Source organism: Condylura cristata, unplaced genomic scaffold, assembly GCF_000260355.1.
Source record: "Condylura cristata isolate star-nosed mole 26May11 unplaced genomic scaffold, ConCri1.0 scaffold00023, whole genome shotgun sequence".
NCBI classification, from domain to species: Eukaryota; Metazoa; Chordata; class Mammalia; order Eulipotyphla; family Talpidae; genus Condylura; species Condylura cristata.
In genome coordinates, this window is record NW_004567124.1 from 25,850,593 (window position 1) to 25,869,883 (window position 19,291).

Consider the following 19,291-nt stretch of genomic DNA (forward strand, 5'->3'; position numbering starts at 1 on the left):
TTTTTTTTTTTTTAAAGATTTATTTGTGCATAAAGAACTGGGGTACAGGCCAGAGGCTCAGGGGCGGTGAAAGGCTTCACCAGAGACAGAGTGAGGAACAGAACAGGCAGGTCGAGGAAGTACACTGCTGAGGGGAGCAGCGGGAGGGTCAGGAGAGGTCTGCCACGCCATGTGGTCACCCTCGGGGCAGGCGGGAATCGAACTCATGTGGAAGCGGCTCCAGATTCTCAGGGCTATGCTTTAACCCAATGCGCCACCAGGGAGGGCCAGTTTGTGAGAGACTTTTAAGGTTTGAAATTGAGGGGAAAGAAGTCAGTAAAGAGGTAAATTGAGCAAGTGGTGCAATGCTGGGGCATGGAAAAGTGCTTAACTGCCTTTTTTATATGAAAAATTAGTGAGTACTGTTTGGAACAATATATCAGGACATTAATTTTCTGTTACAAAAAGTATTTTACAATGTGTAGAAAGAAGCTAACCGTGAAAGTACTAAGCAGTCAAATCTTTTCTACCGTTCCCTTTTATTCCTTTTTCTCCAAATGAGAATGCAGTCACAGTGTGTGAATAATTCATGTAGTTCCTCTTGTCTTTGTGGTCTAGGTGTTTTATAAGGTTAAATAAGGATTTGTTGAATGACTTAATGAATGTTGGTGCATTGCATTAGTTTTGGTTTTCCCACTAGAACTGTATGTGTGGTTTTAACTGAGGGATTGTCTAGTAGCTTAAAAGACAAGTATAGTCTAACATAGGACTTATAAAAGAATTTTAAGAGCTCTTCTTTTTCGTTAGAGTCGGGAAATGTGGATGGGGATTAGTAACTTGTTTGATTTTTGGTTGAGTTTTGTTTTCCATCTGTTGTATTTGTCTTGTATTTGACCTGAGAACTAGAAGCATTTCTTCAGAATGAGGGATACCAGCCGAGAGAAGCTAATGTGTAGAGAGCTCAAGAGTAATTGCTGAAGCAGTCAGTTGTGGGTAAGAGTGCTTGTCATAGTCATCTGTACCTATTATAGGTAATACCTAATTCACCCTGCATCATCAAAGCTTAAGTCAGTAAACAGTTTCTGTTCGTCAGGAACTTAAGCTCAGTTAAGTATGTGGTTCTAGCTCAAAATCTTATGAAGTTATAGTCAAGATAGCATCTTGTGTAGTGGTTTCTCAAAGACCTGACTCAGGCTACAGGATCTGCTTCCAGAGTGGTCCATTGCGTGCCTGGCAGGTTGGCCTAGCTATTGGCTGGAGGACTCAGTTCTTGCTGTATGGAACTTTCCTAAGAGGCTGCTTGAGTGCTCCTGGTGACTTAGCAGCTGCCTCCCCAAAGTGACAGATTCAAGATAAGAGAGTGAGGAGGAGCCACAATACCTTCTATGACTTAGTTTTGGAAGTCACTAAATCTAACCCACACTCCAGAAGAGGGTAATTAGTCTGTACCTTAAAGAGGCATCAGGGAATTTATGGCATATCTTAAAATGACCAGAGTCATTTTGCACCTGTGGTGCAACAGGTTAAAGCACCACATTATGAAGCTCTCTGAAGCCCACTGCAGCATAAGTTCAATTCTTGGCCAGGGAGCTGACCCACATGGCATGGCAGACCTCTCCTGACCTGTCCACTGTTCCCCTCAGCAGTGTACTTTGTTGATCTGCCTGTTCTGCTCCCCACTCAGTCTCTGGTGAATCCTCTCACCCACCACACCTCTGGTCTGTACCCCAGTTCTGTAAGAATAAATAAATAAATCTTAAAAAAAAAAAAAAAAAGACCAGAGCCCCTGACTACTAGGCTGATACTTTCATATTACTTTATTGTAAAGTTTGTTTTCATATTCCCTGTTCTGAGGTTTTGACTTAGACGATAGATAGATTCTGACTGACACCACAAAAGTTCTTAAATTAGACAAGATATTGGAATTTTTCCCTACTTTCTACATCACCCATCTGCTCATAGTTTCATTGGCCAGCTGGGGGAGATATTAAATACAATATGTGGTATCTGGCTATTGTCTTCAATAGGGTTTTATTGCTCATAATCTCTCTTTGTGAACAAACATTTTTGTTGTGGTCTCTATTCTGTATCTTGCATTTTCATTTGTTTGGTCAACTTCTGATTTTTGACTGTTTATAAATGTAATGAAAAGATATTTTTCCAACTCTTGGTTTTGCTTCCTTTTGTGACAAGAAGTAGAGTGGTCTTATGTAATAAGAAAAATAAACACAAATTATATCTATTTCATCATTTGGGTGGAAGAACATTTGAATTGAATCCAAATTGCATGTTTAGGATCGGTCTTAAAAGTGATGTTTGGACTATATACCAGAGACATTTTATGGTGGTAGAATAGGGAATGGGATAAAAAATGGGGGAGCAGGGGGAGTGCACTGGACTATGGTGATGGCGCACAGGTGATTTGGTGATGGGAAGCCCATGGGGATTACAACTGAGATAGAAAAAGGCACACAGTGATGTAAAACTAAACTTATATTACTAATAAAAAAAGTGATGTTTGGCGTTGAGAGATGGGAAAAAGCTAAAATTGGAAGCAAGTGTCAGGATTTTCTTCTCTTGTATTCTAATAAAACACCAAATTATCTTATAGTCAGTTTTCCCATATTGAGCTTTACCCTCTTTTTAAAAAATATTTATTTATGAATGCAGGCCAGAGGTGCAGAAGCAGTAATAGGATTCACCAGAGACAGAGCAGGGAGCAGAACAGGCTGACTGACAAAGTACACTGCTGAGGGGAGTGGTGGGCGGGTCAGGAGAGGTCTGCCACACCATTTGGGTCACCTCGGGTGTGGGTGATCGAACTCGCATTGAAGTGGCTGTGGCCAGCTTGAAGGGCTGCGTCCTAACCCATTGTGCCACCAGAGAGGGCCCAAGCTTTACCCTCTTAACACAGGAAATTCTTTATTCTCTTCTCTGTGCCTTCATTTGTTTAGGGTAGGAGGTAGTTTTCCAGCAGCCTGTCTCCTAAGTACAGCTTCCTATCATATCAAGATAAAAGCTTTGAGGAGACAGATAATGACAGACTTAGCTACATGTTGTCATTTTATTCTTGGTAGGCTCTCAAGTCACATATTACCTGAGTTATATTAGCAGTTTAACCCAGTTTGCCCTAAATCTTTCTCCTCATGCAAAGGGGAAACTCTGTGTTAGGGTTCAGTGAAATAACATTCTCTAACACTGGCTTTGGGATGATGCATCAACACCAAGGAACTTAGAACTAGATTAAAGACACACGTTAGGTTACACTTACAGATGTTTTGGATGATGTTTAGATCTTTTAGAATATTTCACTTGACATTAAACTTATCTGATACTTCCTTCTATGAAGCTGGTAAAGCAAAAGCCAGCCTTTTGTTCCCTTTAATTCCATTGTGCTCCACTCTGCTTTCTGGTGAGGATTTCAGCAAAGAATAATATTTAGTTCAAAGCTCCATACATTCATTCTTACATACCTGTCTCCCCAGAAGCTTCTCCAGTGCTGCTCTTATATGGTTTTTCAGAGGACAAAGTGCAAATTTCATATGTATTAGTTTTTTTTAGAAGAATAAAGAGCACCACCAAAATCAGTAGGAAATATACCATCTAGTCATTTTGGAGGGAAGGAATTACAGATATTAGATTGTATCCATTAAATGTCACATTAAAAGTGATGACTGGCGGTATTGATTCCATCTCCTATCACAGGCTGAGTGACACTGTTGTCATGGCAATGGTCTACTTAGACATATGTGTTAGAAGTTTTATGTACTGTAAATCTAGTGAACCCATAAGCTCAGAGTTTGGGCACGTTTCACATAAGCTTAAAATATACAAAAGGATCTAAACATAATGGTTTGAAAGAAGTGGTATATGTTTCAAGTTTTAAACACTATTCTCTAATAGATACTTACAGCGCTTTGACAGTTATTGATAAAGAATCCCTCAAACAGGAATCTTTCAAAAACTCTTTCACTAAGTGTTAATTTGCAACTGCAGTATCTCTCTCTGTCATCATTTCCTGAGATCCTGAGAGCTGCCAACACCCCTTGTGGAAAGCTCTGGGAGGCCATTGTGTTCAGGTTTTTCTGTATTTTATTTCCCCCCTTTTTTGTTTGGTCGCTTAAAATATCTGTGAAAACAAATTCATGCAGTCTTGCAATTGATCTGTAAACATTATGCCCTTTTATTTAAACTGAGACTTTTTCTCTGTATGTTTGATATATGCTTTAAGAACAGAAACAAAATAAATTTCTAAATAATGAAGACCTGAATGTTAACCTAAATATTCTTTTTAATTATAAACAAGACATGAAGAACATATCATGATTCCTTGTTAAATGAATAAGTCTCTATCTGTGGAGAAAACATCTGTGGTTTTTCCATGTAACACTGTGGCAAGAAGTGTGCAGCTGTAGTGCCTGTCATTCTGGCCTACTTATTTTCACTTGCAACTTTTGCATGGTGCCAAAAGACTCTACAAAAGACTAACTTCACTGCTATGTGCATATTGTAGTGTTGGCAGCAAGACACACACAGCTGCCAGTGCCTACAGAGTAATGAGACATTCAAGCGCAGGAGGAAGGGACGACAGAATAGCAAAACCTATGACCACATTATAACCAAGCCACATCTCCTATAATGTGACGTTGTTTTGTTTTTTTCCTAATATGTTTTTGACCAAAATAGACTAAAGAAATAATAAAACTTGTTTTCTGTTCCCACCCCCAAGTAATCTACAGAATGGTATTTGAGGTGCCTTTTGTGTTCTTCTGTGTCAAGCATTGAATTTTTCTGTCTCCAGCCAGTGTCTAGAAGTTTATGTTATTATGTGAAGGGAATGTGGTTTGCATGGTACAGTACCATGGACCAACAGCACTCAGGAAGATTTTGTGGAACCAGTATTAAGAGAAAACAACTAGAAATAAATAGATTAGATAAAATATGCTGGGTGTAGTCAGAGTTTCTTTAAAGTTAGGTTATGTTGAACAGTGTAAACAAATTATTTTTTTAATCTACAATCAAAGTTACAAATAACCCTGACTTAGTGACTTCCAATAAGAATACCATCTTAACCTAGCTCACATAGAACAATTTGGGAATGACTACCCTGGAGATAGAACTATCATTAGGCTTTTTCCAGAAAGGTATCACAATATACTGTATCCAATTCCTGCAGTGAGTATCTGTACCTTTCTTAAAAATAACTACAAATAAGCATTGAAGGAAGTGTTTGTTCTTTCATCTTTTGCTTTTATTTTGTAAAAATTAAGAAACAAACAGGTTTCTGTTGGGTTTTGCTATTAGAAAATACTTAACCGGCGGGAGACTTATAAGAGATCCCTAATGGAGGGCCCTTCCTGGTGGCACAGCAGGTTAAAGCACAGGACTGTAAAGCTCTCTGCAGCCACGGTGGCACGAGTTGGATTATTGGCCAGGGAGGTGACCCACATGGCACAGACCTCTCCTGACCTGCCCACTGCCCCCCTCAGCAGTGTATTTTACTCACTCTGCCTGTTCTGCTCCCTGCTCTCTCTCCAGTGAATCTGCTCACCCTCCAGAACCTCTGGCCTGTACTCCAGACCCTGTATGCATAAACAAATAAATCTTTAAAAAAAAAAAATTCCTAACAGAGACATTGTTTAGTTAGTAAAGAATTCATAATTCTTTGAGTCAGCAACTTCTATTTTCTTAGCCACAGAGATGGCAGTGGCTCCCCTTGATGTCAACCTAAACTACTATTCTTGCTACCTCACCTGAACAGTAGCTGCTAAACTTGTGTCATCTCGTCTCTCTAATTCCTTCTGGGACAGGAGGAATTGTCATCAGGAATCAAAAGTGCACTTTTGGAAAATAAGAAAATTGGTTCATTTATCCTTTATCTATGCATCAGCTATAGGATTTTTTGGCAGTGTTTCTAGGTGTTCAGTATAGAGCATTGAACACTTAGGCTAATGATCTTCATAATCATCCTTACACTGGGACCCTTCCTGGTGGCACAGTGGGTTAAAGCACAGCATTCTTAAGCTAGTCACAGCCACTTAAGCATGAGTTCTATCCCTGCCTAGGAAGGTGATCCACATGCTGCAGCAGACCTCTCCTGTCTCACCTGCTGCTCCCCTCAGCAGTATTCTTTGCAGTCTGGCTGTTCTGCTCCCCACTCTGTCTCTGGTGAATCCTCTCACGGCCATTGCACCTCTGGCCTGGACCCCAGTTCTATATGCATAAATAAATAAGTCTTTAACGAAAAAATTATTATCCTTGCATTAGACACACAAATAATGAATAATAAACATTTAGAGAGGTGGATGTACCTCACTGCAGATACTAACCAGCATAAAGATGAGGGCACAGATATTGTTGAAAGTTCTTTCAGAAAGTTGAAAATTATTTTCTGGTTAATAACAGGGGCCTTAATATCTGGAGTAAAAGATCAAATACATAATAGCTATTTGGGCCAGAATTATAATAAACCCTTGAAAAAACGTATAGTCTGATGAGAAACTACTGAAAATGGCCCAGTTCTATTAGAAACAATTACAGCCAAGCAATTTGCTCATGATTAATTAGAAGGTACTAATTGCTTCATGGAAGGAAGCAGATTATGTTATGCATCTCCTACTAGACAGCGTAAGGTGGCCTCTCTCAGATTATGAACCTGATGAATCCATTTACTTCAGGAAAAGTATTGGACAAAGTCTTGAAGAGATCGGGTACTTTAAACTTTTGTACTCAAATTAAAATTATTATGCTCTTGGTTGCAAAGTATCATTGTTATTGTTAACCTTGCAGTTTTCTTGTTACAGCAATGCATAAATTTGATTACCTTGTGTATTATCTTTATAAGGTCATCTAGATTAATCTCCCTTGTTTCAGAAACTAGTGAACAAATAATTGAAGTAATCAAAAATGGAAATCAAAAGATAAAATTTCTAACATTGCAATATCTCACACGAATCCTACTAACAAATTTTTTCTATGTGAACACTCTATAGATTAAATGTTTCATATGAATAGCTGTAAAGAGAAGCTTTAACGTGCTGTTGAGTCTTTTAAAATGTACCTTTGATACAGTAGTATAAGTGAAAAATTTAATTTAAATGATAAGGAATAGAATTAAAAGAGAACCTGTTTCCTGTTTCTGACCACTTGTATTAATGTCACCAGATAAAGTAGCTAAGCTTGCTAGAAGTGTTCTGCACTTTATTAGCACGTGTGTAATGCTAAATAGATCCGTCTGCCTTAAAGAAAAGTTTACAAGGAAATATTATCGGTTGTCATTTTATCTCAAAGCACAAGTATGTATGTATGGTTTAACAAGTGAACCAAACTTTCCCCTACATACCCATATAATGTTTTGGCAAATGAAAGTTTTGCTGTGATTATTTATAATTAACAGTATTTCTTCCCAATAAAAAAACTAGAAATGATGTTTGCTTAAGGTACATTTTAATTTAGCATATGTATTAACTATATTATACATTTGTTTCTAGAAGTGGTTATTTATTTACTAAGATTAGTAATATTTACTGGAAAGAATGTCTTTGTCAGATGTTTAATGTGGGAATTTTCCTGTTTTGTTTACATTAAGCATTATTGTGAGTAGCACTAATTTGCATTTTTGTTTTATAGTCTCTTGTTTTCAGCAGCCACTGTAAAGCAGTGAGTGGCTACTCAGACCAGGTCATCCATCAGCGGAGATCAGCTACCTCCTCTCTTCGTTGCTGCCTGCTCACTGAGCTGCCATCTTTTTTGTGTGTGGCCAGTCCACGAGTAAGTGTCACAGGAGAGTAGAGACAAAGTAGATGTTATTTGAAAAAAACCAATTTTCAAAGAATCGATTTCTTAAAATTGTGATAAGCTCTGTAAACCTTGAAAAACATAAATCCTCAATATTTAAAGAGAATATCGTTACATCCTGGACTTCCCAAGTTACCATTCCTCACCTTGAATTATGTTGTTTTGAGAACAGTTGTTCAGTGAACAGGAATGACTTCTTTCTCTGATTATGTTTCTCTATGTAGTTCCACTCATTTAGTCAGGGGGTCTAAATTACCATGGGAGCAAGCCATCTGTTGGGTAGATTAATACCTAACAGCAGGGTCAGGGGCAGTGAAATATTTGAAAAGGAGGGGGAGCCATTTGTCATTGTATTGAGGTTTTTGAGGTTTTTCAGAGAATGGAGCTAAATTGGGAGGGAGATTTGATATGGCCTTATCGCCTCAGTAGTCTCCAAGTAACAAAAAGAAATAGAACACCCCAATATCAAGAAACTTGTTAGTATGGTGTTTTCTCACTTTCTTTAACAGCACTGCCTGGATTGTGGTACGCAAGTATGTTCCGTCCAAAAAGTGACTATTGCAACATTCACCATTCAACAGTCATAGTCTACTTGCAGATTGGGGGTAGTGTCCGCTGTGGTTTCTACTTTAAGCTGCTGTTGGATTCTTGTTAATACCTTGTTGATCAAAACGGGACTAATGAGAGCATCCCCACAGAGTCTCCCGTTGGCACCTTACATTTGTGTACCTTGCTGACATTGTCCACCTTTTCTTGTCTTTATTGATCAGAGCAAGAAACAGAAAAGAAATGTTGCCAGGCTCTAGTTAGAGCAAAGGAGTTTGTCTTCCCAACTTACTGGTTTCCTTTTGCTTGAAGGAGTGACTTGCATTTATCTAGGAAACTCTTAAGAAGCTGACATTTCTTACCGTTCTGTGCTTTTATCTTGTTTCTTCCACTCATCCTAGCAAGATTACTGTTTTGACAGTCTGTTCAAAGAAGGTGGTGCTTTGAATCTTAGTGATTTTTTTCTACCATTAATTATTCTAGTTTGCATCTTTATTAAGTTAACAAAGGTCAAAATATGACAGAGGTTCAAAGATCATGGATGGAAATGAGATGATAGTGTTGAGTCTCACTAACTCCTGACTGCCTTGATTTCTTCATGTTTGTCCTATGCTACATGAACTTGGCTTTTTGTTGCCACTGTCAACTTTGATTTATATTGAATATCCAGAAAGTATTTGAACTTTGTTCATAATGGGGTTCTTCCAAAACATTCTTGGTCTTTGAAGCCAATGCAGGGAAATGCAAATTTTAGAAAACATCTAAAGCCAAAAACTTTCATACAAGCAGGCTTCAGACTTCACAATTGGCTGCCTTGTTTCTTCCTCACTCTTCTAATGTATACATAGAGAGACCTGAAAAAAGGTTTCTATTTAGGTTTCTGAGAGATGATTTGCAAGACATTTCCTTCTTTGCGTATTGTTAGTATTTTATGGAGTAAAAAATGAACTGCCTTGGACTATAATTGCACTAATGGGCATAAAAATTCTTCTGTTTGTACACCCTGAGAGTTTGATAGCCTAGCTCCATGTTCATCCAGCATAACTCACACTTGCGTGCCCTACTGTTCTACATAAGTATTGTTTTCTAAAGAGCTAAATGTTTATGCCTGGTGCTGCTGTTTTCCTAAAAAACAAATAAATTAACAACTTGAAGAATATTAATAGCCTAAAGGTGTAGGCAAGGAATAGGGGAGTTGTTCTCATTTGACCTAAGGGTGCCTCCCTACTACCTTTCCTCCCTCCCTTATATTTGTTTGCAGAGTCTTTTCATGTGCATGAGCTAAGCCAGAAAATAGAATACTTACACCATGATTATAAGGAAGGAGTAGGAATTTTAAACATTTCTGAATATTTTATACATATACAAAAGCATAAATGTGTCAGTTCAGGCCTAGAGTATGAATATGGCAACATTTCATGAGATACCTGCTATTTATATTGATTTCTAACTCATCTGTGGTGGGAAGAAACTAAATTTCCTTTGAAGTCTCAACCCTGGTCTTGAGTTAAGACAAATTAATTTCCCTGGCACATGCTAAGAAAACTGTAGGATCAGTTCAGGAAGAGCTGTGCTATTAAGAAAGGGATTATAGGAGTGGTTTTCTCATTAGCTGAGGAAATAATTCTGCAGGGTTAATAAGCTAAGACCCTGGGAATACATTTTACCAAAAAACCGAAGCGCGTGGAGCGGTCACGCTTCCTCGAGCCAAAGCAGGAGTATACATGCCCTCAGGAAGGACGCACTGAATGCTTGAGGAGACAGCCCCTGAAGACCCTGTAGTTTAGGAAGTTAATGAAGCAAGAAGCAGGCATAGCTCATGTGGGACTATGCATGTCCATTTGTGGGGAGGGAAGAATGGTATGTCATGCTTCATCTCCCCCTGCTTCTGAACAATCAGGAAGGCCACTTGGGGTTAGCCAAGTGGGTGGAGACTGTCTAGGATAGAGCTGACATAGAAAGCAGGAGTTAAGTAGAAATGGACTTCTTTGCCCCCTTTTGGACCTCATGGAAATTCACTGCTTACATACTTACAATATGACAGTCTATGGTTCTGCATTTAACTTGATCCAGGGCTTTTGCTAAAGAAACTTATCAAAACATTAGAAAAACATTTCATTAAGAACTATGTTTTATGAGCCCCCAAGTTTTTAACCCTGAACTTGAAAACAACAAAAAAGAAAACAGGTGAAAGTTTGTAACTTTGGTTTTTAAAAATAGTGCCTAGACACGGGGATTACAATTGAGATTTTTTAAAAAATGTACAAAATGATGTAAAAATAAACTATTATATTATTTTTAAAAAATTAAACAACATAATTATGCTTCAAGAAAAAAAGTGCCTAGAACTGAATTCCAGGCAGGAAACACTGTTGTTCCCTCTGACACCATTTTCCCTTATTCTCTCATGCTGCGCTTTCTAGCTTTTGGTTTCATCTTGAGAATATAGGCCCGAAGTTCTTACGTGTAATTCCAACATAAGTCCTGCTTTTCTATAAAACATAACAGTTAGTTATCTTTGAGTATAAATTGTTCAATCTGAGTCATTACGAAATACTCAAGAGTATGCATTACTCATCCAAAAGTATACATACTATTTGAAATACTTAGAACTGGTCATTGTTCTGGAGACTGAACCACTGCTTGCTTAAGCACTTTTATGGAATTATAGCAACTATTGATTGTGAGGTTCTGGACTCATACTCTAGTTTATATGTGTGCTCTGATTAGTATTTGCTGAGCTGCTTCCAGGGCAAGTCATAGCTAGTGGAGATCCACTAGTGTTGTATTTGAATCTTTGCTCAACTTTTCAGTAGAAAGAATGCATAACTTGGAAAGAAGCACAGACTCATTTTGAAAGTGGTAATTCATATGAAATAACCAGAACCTGCTCCTAGCACTGCCAGGATAAACTGATTCCTAGCTTGTGGAACTTCAGGAGCATAGCTTGCTGTGACCCTCTGTAGTTTTGCATATGGGCTGCAGAGGGCACCACTCCCTCAGCAAACTCAGTATAGTTTCAGCTGCAAGCCAGAGTAGTTTTCTGTGGTTATTGGTAGATGATGTCTTTCTTTGATGTACGTATCCTGTAGACCCCAGAAGAGCACTTGCAGCCCCATAGTTGCAAGTTTCTCCACAAGGCGGTATTTCTCAAGGCTTGCCTGAGAAGCCACAGTACTTGCTAAAAAAGCCTAGATCTGTTGCGTCCTCAGAGCTTCTGGATCAAAGCCTACACTAATAAAGTCCCAAGGAGGTTCTTATGCATGCTAGAATTTGACAACCTTAGACTAGATGGGCATGAAAATAGAAAAGTTAATAGTAAGAAAAGATATGTCCTTACATGTGTAACATCTGAAAACAGTAGAATAACTCATTAGGTGTAGTCATTGCTGTATGTTCTGCTGTCTACCATACATCTACCTTTTCCTTACTCCCAGTTTCTCCCCATCTCTTGGTCTAGATCCAAGGTTCTTCTAATCACTTTACTCTTTATAATGGGACTTTAGCGTTTTTATCAACCTAGACTTGCAAATAATCAGCCTTCAAATTTTAACAAAATGTAGTTTCAGGCTCCTCATCAGATGATTTCATAGCTCTCTGAATATGCAGCTGCTTTATTAGTTGGGAATAGTTCATACCTAAAAAAGGGTAAATCTGGTGCCTGTAAATTGGCAGAAGCCATCCACTGAGGACAGCATTTCAGTGTTAATGGCACCTTGTGGCGAGATAAGAATTTGCATATAGCCTCTACCCTAGCCAAGAAATAATCCCCTATTCTCTGGCAATTGCATTCTTTCCTCCTTCCCCAATAGCTCATGGCCTGAAAGAAAGGTTCTTTTATCTTCCATTAGGTTTGTCAGTCAATAGCCTGGTCAGAAAAAAGTATTGAAAAACTTGGGAACTTTGCCACAAAAGTATTAAGGATCACTTCAGGAACACCAGGCCAATGCACTTTCATTCTTTAATGGTGACTGGCTCCAGCTCCCTTTCTGGCCATATCATCCTGGATATATAATTAATAGGACTTTGTCAAAAGCATTTTCCATCAATGAAGAGAAGTTGTAAAGTGATCAGATACATATATATATATATATATATATATGACAGAATTATTCCTGATCTACTAATCCTGATTTATCTGCAAATTTCTGTGCTGTTTGGATCTCTAGTTTGTTGCAGGTTCAAGGTGTATAAAGCTGGTCTTTTACATGGGAAAGCTCATTAATTCAGTTACTAGTTTAGTTTGACAGAACAGGGAAATTAAGAAACCACTGATACAAAATCACCAAATTAGTGTGATTTCAAAGTTGAGAGACCCAAAAAGCTTAGTGGGTGTGGAAAACTGAACAAACCATTTTATGTGAATCCTCAGGTCACCGCAGTGCCATTGGATTCTTACTGCAATGACAGAAGTGCAGAATATGAGAGACGAGTGCTGAAGGAAGGAGGGAGTCTGGCAGCTAAGCAGTGTTTGTTGAATGGGGCCCCTGAACTGGCAGCAGATTGGCTAAACCGAAGATCCCAGTTCTTCCCAGAGCCAGCTGGAGGATTGTGGAGCATCAGACCTGAGAATGGCTGGTCTTTCATCAGAATTCCAGGTGAGTCTTCCATTCTCTCAAATACATTCCCAGCTTTAAAAGGAGGAGATGCTAGTGTAATGGTTTCAGAGAGTTGAAATTCAGAGTTCTTCTGGTTTCTATTTCCATATTGCCTAAGCAAAAAATACTTAAGTAATTTGTGACTTGCAAGATAAATGACGTAGATATATGCTTAAATACAAGTTTACAGCTGAGAAAGGAAAGCCACTCTTAAAAAGGGGGAGGAGGGGAGAAGGGGTAAAATAAACTTGTAGGAAAGGCTCCAGGTCGGGTGAGTACAGTTGTCTTGTGCCATTGCCAGTGGAATGAATGAGAATGTCGTCACTCACAGAAAGCCTCATTTCAGTAGCATAAACAGTGTCCTGCACGAAGCACTAGAGATCTGAAAGATAACCAGAAGAAAAACATTATGTTTTGTGCCAAAATGCTAGCGGATTCCCAGACCTCCTAGGGTCAAGGTCGAGGGTTGAAAGGAAGCTAGGTTTTCATCTTTGCTTGAGTGAGACTACTTTTAAGGAAGTTGAACACAGAGGGTTCATAGGCTTATGTTTTTTGCTTACACCTGCTGGCAAGTTGGAGTGGTAGCATGAAGCTTCTGTGTTAGTTTTGGTTGTCCAAATTATCTGACACCTTGATTGCATTCATCTTACTGTGTTAAAATGGAAATAACTAGAGCTAAGCATTCAAAAGAGAGGCTCTGCTATTTTTGCAAAATAGTTGGATTTCAGAGTTTTAAGACCTGACTTTGCCATTTAAAGTTAACTTTGTCATCTGTCAAGGGACTTTGGCATCCTACTAGTAGCTTTGGGAGCACTTTGAACTGGTAAATACCAGTTTCAGTCTATAAGAACAATATTGTATGGCCTCAGAGCTGATTTAGAATATATAAAAACAGTTGGTAAAGGTATGTTGATGAAAAACAAGGAGGGAAAGCCCAAATTTAAAATAGTCCTGAATGCTAGTAATAGAAGGATGGAATCCAGCAGGTATGGAAACCACAGAATAATTTCCAGGCTGAAGATGAACACAGGTATTAGAAGAAGCAAGACAACACTTTAGTTCTTCTTTTTTCCTTCTTCATTCTAGCTCCTAAGTTCCCAATACAGGAGTAAAAAGCATATTGCTGGCGCTGTGGGAATCTCTTGTGGCTTTTCCTGTTCTTTGAAAGAAAAATGGACCTTGTTTAAATAGCAGGAAGTGTCTGAGTTCTTTTCGCATCGATAAAAAGCGCCAGCCTCACTGGCTGTTTACTGTGAGAACCAACCAGCTCCTCACTGACCCCATTGTGCTCTGTAGACTGACTGGGGCAGGGCAGTTGGGACAGAGGGTGGGGGGTGGTCCCTGGAACCTGTATTTATCTCTCTTTCCTCTATACTTTTATATTTTTGTTTCCCTGGGAAGGCTTGGTTCCATTGCATCCTTGAAAACTTACTAAAAACTCCTTCATTTCAGACCTTGACCGCATCTCCGCATTCTATCAAGTGAAAGATGTACAGCTCTTCAAAAGCCTTTCCTTGGGAAAAAGAAATAATATTTATCCTTTTTCCCTTTTTACTACCATTGACTACATTAATTTTTGTCTCTGAACAGGCTCTTACACTGTGGTCAGTAAGAATTTGTAGCTGGATGAAAATACTACAAGATTATACCATAGAATTTTAGGAAGGATTGCAAAGAAAGTGGAATAGGTCTGTCCATTTCAGTATTTTCAAGCTTGCATTTTAAAGACTGGTGGGCATGGGTTTGACTTGGCAGAATTAGCCTAATCTGTAGGGAATTGTGCTCTCTCCTTGGCTCTATGCCCTACGTAGCAGCAGGTGGTACCATTGCAGCTTTGGTAGCCCCTGAAACATTGGGTGATGGGGGTCAGGTCCTGAAGTGCCCAGTGTGTGTAAAGAAAGAAATGCTTTTCTTCATATATTTCTAAGAATATATATTACAGATGGGCTTCCTCTGTCTTGCATGTTGTACATGAAATATTATTCATGCTTAAGTGTTAACAGTTAAGACTGTTGGTGAAGTCTTTTTTTCTTGGACATTTTCCTTCAAGGCAGTCCAAAGAAATCCATTCCATCCACTTCTGCCTACCCCTGCTACACAATAACAAACTAACAATAGGAGCCACTTCTTGCTTCTTTCAGGCACATCAGTGCTCTAGCCTTCTAAGTGTGTGTACTTCATCTCTGATCTTCCCTAATCCTGGCATCGTTTCATTCTGGTTTGCAAAGTAAAGTAAATGTGGGAAGCAGAAATGTGTGAAAACCACTGAGAGATGAATTGACATTTCTCTAAATTCAGATACAAGATGTTTGTATGTGCTTAAATATTTGTGTTGAAGAGGTATTTCTGAATGGCAAAATGATAAGCAGGCTGCAGAAATCTGATAAAGTTGGCTGGCATACTCTTGTGCAGTGACTAGAAACAATATCGACTCTTCCCCCACCCCTGTCTGCCTGTGCTTATAATGAGAAAAGAAAGAAATTTATTATCTAAACCTGATTGGTGGCTCTGAGGGGAATACTTAGGAGCTATCAGAATTGAACAACCGCACAGAATCCAATTAAAGGAGAATGGTAATTGTGGCAAGAAGAAAACCTTAAAGTTGTTATAGAAAACATTGCTGTATCATCAGACTTGGGGTTTATACAGGCCTGCTTGTCTGGTGCCAGGGAGCAGGCGCAGCAGTTGATTCTGTCCCAGCTGCAGCCATTTGATTGTGTTGGTAAGGAGATCAACAAAAAAGAAGAGCATTTCAATAATCTAAACAGGACTAAACAAAGAGCCTGAACAAAGGTGTGCGCTGCTGCACCAGGGAAGGGGTGGTGGAGGGAGAGATGTGGCCTGGCAGCGTTCCGAAGGTGGGAAAAGGCGTCTGCAGAGCAGAGGAGTAAACATCCAGGACTGGTGGCTTTGTGGCAAAAACAGAGTGGCTGATGATTTGTTATGGTGCTGTCAGTACATCCGTTCTTGTTCAGTTTACAATAATTATGCACTTGGCAAATAGTAGCAAGAACAGAAATGACCAATGAAAACTCTTGGATTGCATTCAACAGTTAGCCTATGCAATTCTGAGGAAAAGCAGTGGGTTCAAATGCAGAAACAAAAGATAGATCCTCTGTTTTTCTTATCTTTTTTACTTTTAGCTGTTCATTATCTATGTAATATTCCTGTCCTTCTGTCTCTTTTGTGTCCCACAGCCACTTCTGTGTACACTCTTAAATCTTCCAGTCCTTAAGCTTCATCTCCTCCCCTCTTAATAGCAGCAATTGTTCAGGGTATGTTTATGGACCAGTTGGCAAACAGGAACCTCTGCTTCCTGAAATGTGATGGGAGTTGAGTGATACTGAATGGATAAGATGAAAATTTGTGAGTTAAGTGTTCCTTAAAGATCTCTGACTGAAATGCTTTTTTTTTTAATTGGTTAGTGGAAGGAGAAAGCATAAGTTTACTGAGTGAAAGCAGCTTCCATTTCACAGAAATAGTGTTTCTGAAAAGCTGAACAGCATCTAAAGTCTGTATTGAATTACAATGTGAATAGTGACATTTACCAGCTAACTTATTTGAAATCATTTAGATGAGGAATTTTGTGGGCTTTTTTTTTTTTTTTTTCCTTTGAGGCAGGAGTTTGCTCATTTGCATTTCTTCATGCTTATTTGCAATTCTCCAGGACCAGGCAAGAATAACCCTTGTTATGTATACATTTTCCTGCTTTCAGGAGATAACTATAGTTTAAGCCAAAGAACTAGCAAAAACAGCTATCTAGAGATGAGATGAACAAAGAAAAATAGATCTCTCAGTTCATTTAGAACATATACAACAGGTATCATTTATATATCCACACATGCCCTCTATTCCCTGAGTAAGGATGTAGAGCAGGGAAGCTACACATGTCTTAACAGATGTTTGATGAGAAGTTGTCATTTCATAGAGTTCCTACACCTCCCTCTTTCAGGATACTTCTCAGAGCACTTTTGGTGTGATTTAACAGTGCTTTTCATTCTTCTCTAGAGTACTTTCCTGCTCTCATGATGACAAACATCCTGGTTGTAGTAATTTTGGCTGCATACAGCTTTGCAGTGAGTGATTTTGCTGCTTCAATTAAATACAGTTTCCCCCCTCAACCCTTTTCTTCTCCCTAGGCAAGGAGAGCCTCATCACTGACAGTGGAAAGCTGTATGCCCTTGATGTCCTGCTGACTCGGCTCAAGTCTCAAGGACATAGGGTCCTTATCTACTCCCAGATGACCAGGATGATAGACCTGCTGGAGGTAGGCGAAGGAACCTTGGGGATCTAGGACACCCTGACATTTAGCTTGCAGGAATCAGATGTCTGTGACTAATGTCAGTCCTGCTTAATGGGAACCCAAAACTTGTCTTTGTGATTTTACAGTCTATGAAGGGAACAGAATTAGTTCCTGACAGGTATGAAAACATTCAGAGGACTTTTGCCTCCTTTTCTATACCAGTGAAATAAAACAACTGTACTCCCTTAAAATAGATCACAGCATAGGAATTTTTTTTTTAAGATTTATTTATTTATTCATACAGAACTGGATACAGGCCAGAGGTGCAGGGGTAGTGAGAAGATTCACCAGAGACAGAGTGGGGAGCAGAACGGGCAAATCAGTGAAGTACACTGCTGAGGGGAGCAGCAGTTGAGACAGGAGAGGTCTGCTACACCGTGTGGGATCACCTCCCTGGCTAGGGGTCGAACCAGCAATGAAGTGGCTGCCGCTAACTTGCACTTTAACCCACTGCGCTACCAGGGAATTTCTTTGAAAATCCTTGGAAGCTCTGTAATGTAAATGAGATTATAATTCTCAGTGTAAGAAATAATGAGAGAGGGTCCTCCCTGATGGTGCAGCAGTTTGAAGCATAACACTAAGAAGCTAAAGCCACTTAAGCATTTGTTCAAACCCTGCCTGTCCCAGAGGTGATCCAACTGGCCTCGCAGACCTCTCCTGACCCGCCCACTGCTCCCCTCAGCAGTGTACTTCGTAGATCTGCCTGTTCTGCTCCCCACTCTGTCTCTGGTGAATCCTCTCACCGCCCTTGAACCTCTGGCCTGTACTCTAGTTCTGTATGCATAAATAAATAAATTTTTTTTTAAAAAAAATAATGAAAAGAATAGTGGTTCTCAATTTTACTACATGTTGCAGTCTTTAATGAATACTGATGTATGGTCCCATCTTCAGAGACTCTTAGGTAATAAATTTGGAATGAGGTTTAGGCATCAGAATGTTTGTTTATTTTTAAGGATTTATGTATTTATGTATATAACAACTGGGGTACAGGACAGAGGTGTGGAGGGTGAGAGGATTCACCAGAGACAGTAGGGAGCAGATCAGGTGGATTGACCAAAATCCATTGCTGAGGGAAACAGCAGGAGAGAGACGAGAGGTCTGCCTGCGCATGTGGGTCACCTCCCTGGTCAGGGATCAAACTTGTGCAATAGTGGCTTCAGATAGCATCATAGTCCTGCACTTTAACTCCTTGTGCCACCAGGATGACCCACACATCAGAGTATTTAGAAATTCCCAAGGTGATTCTGATATACAGCCAAAGCTGCAACTTATGGGTTATGTTGAAAGAAAACAATTATATCTTACTGTGCAGGGCAGATATTGTTTCTTCAATTTCTTCTGTTGATGTTGTCTATATTTTCTCGTCAAAGTGTAGTGACTTGCTACTTGAGGAGTGGAAGTCATGTACATAGTAAAAGTGAAGACAAATAATCACAATCCACTAGATTAAGTCTATAGTGTTAAGAACATAGGAAAGCTACTTTTAGGGGGGGGTAAAGCAGCTGGATGTCAATAGCATATAAATATGCTTTTATAAAAAGTGAAATTGACCATGATTATCCCTATCTGGAAATAAAGGATTAGGTATCATAACAGAGCAGAAAAAGAATGAAGGGTAGTAATAGGAAAGAAGTTTTTTAAGGTTCTTTGGAAGCCAAGACTGGCTTGCTGAATTTTGCAGTGGATTTATCTAAATTCCACGGCAGCCTTTTGTAATAATTTGGCAGCTTCTTTTAGCAAGAAGTATAAAAAATGATATTCAAGGTCAGCATAATGACAAAGTCTTGCGTTTAATACAATGGTTAACCACTTGAGTGCTGTCAACAGGTCAGATGTTTTGGTTGATAATAGGAGTAGGTCACCTATTTCTAGTAATAGTAAATGTTTGTCATCTTATAAATCACATAAAAAGATGACCATTATGTTAAAGGTGCTGATAAGCAATAATCCAAGATAAAGTTGCCTGCATCTTTTAACATTTTGTTCAAATTAAATAATGCCAACAGCCAAAACTATCCAGGTGACTTTCCTTCAAGGGCTTTTTATTTATTTATTTTTTTTTTTTTTT

At 39.1% G+C, this 19,291-nt stretch overlaps 1 protein-coding gene across 1 annotated transcript in view; it reads left to right on the plus strand.

The window, feature by feature from the left end:
- The window catches only part of INO80 (INO80 complex subunit), a 95,508-nt gene that overhangs the window by 40,737 nt on the left and 35,480 nt on the right, over window positions 1-19,291 (plus strand). Inside the window, exons 24-26 of the mRNA XM_004687904.2 lie at window positions 7,609-7,749; window positions 12,695-12,920; window positions 17,060-17,187. Coding sequence (XP_004687961.1) covers window positions 7,609-7,749; window positions 12,695-12,920; window positions 17,060-17,187 — 495 coding nt within the window. The remainder of the gene's footprint in view (window positions 1-7,608; window positions 7,750-12,694; window positions 12,921-17,059; window positions 17,188-19,291) is intronic.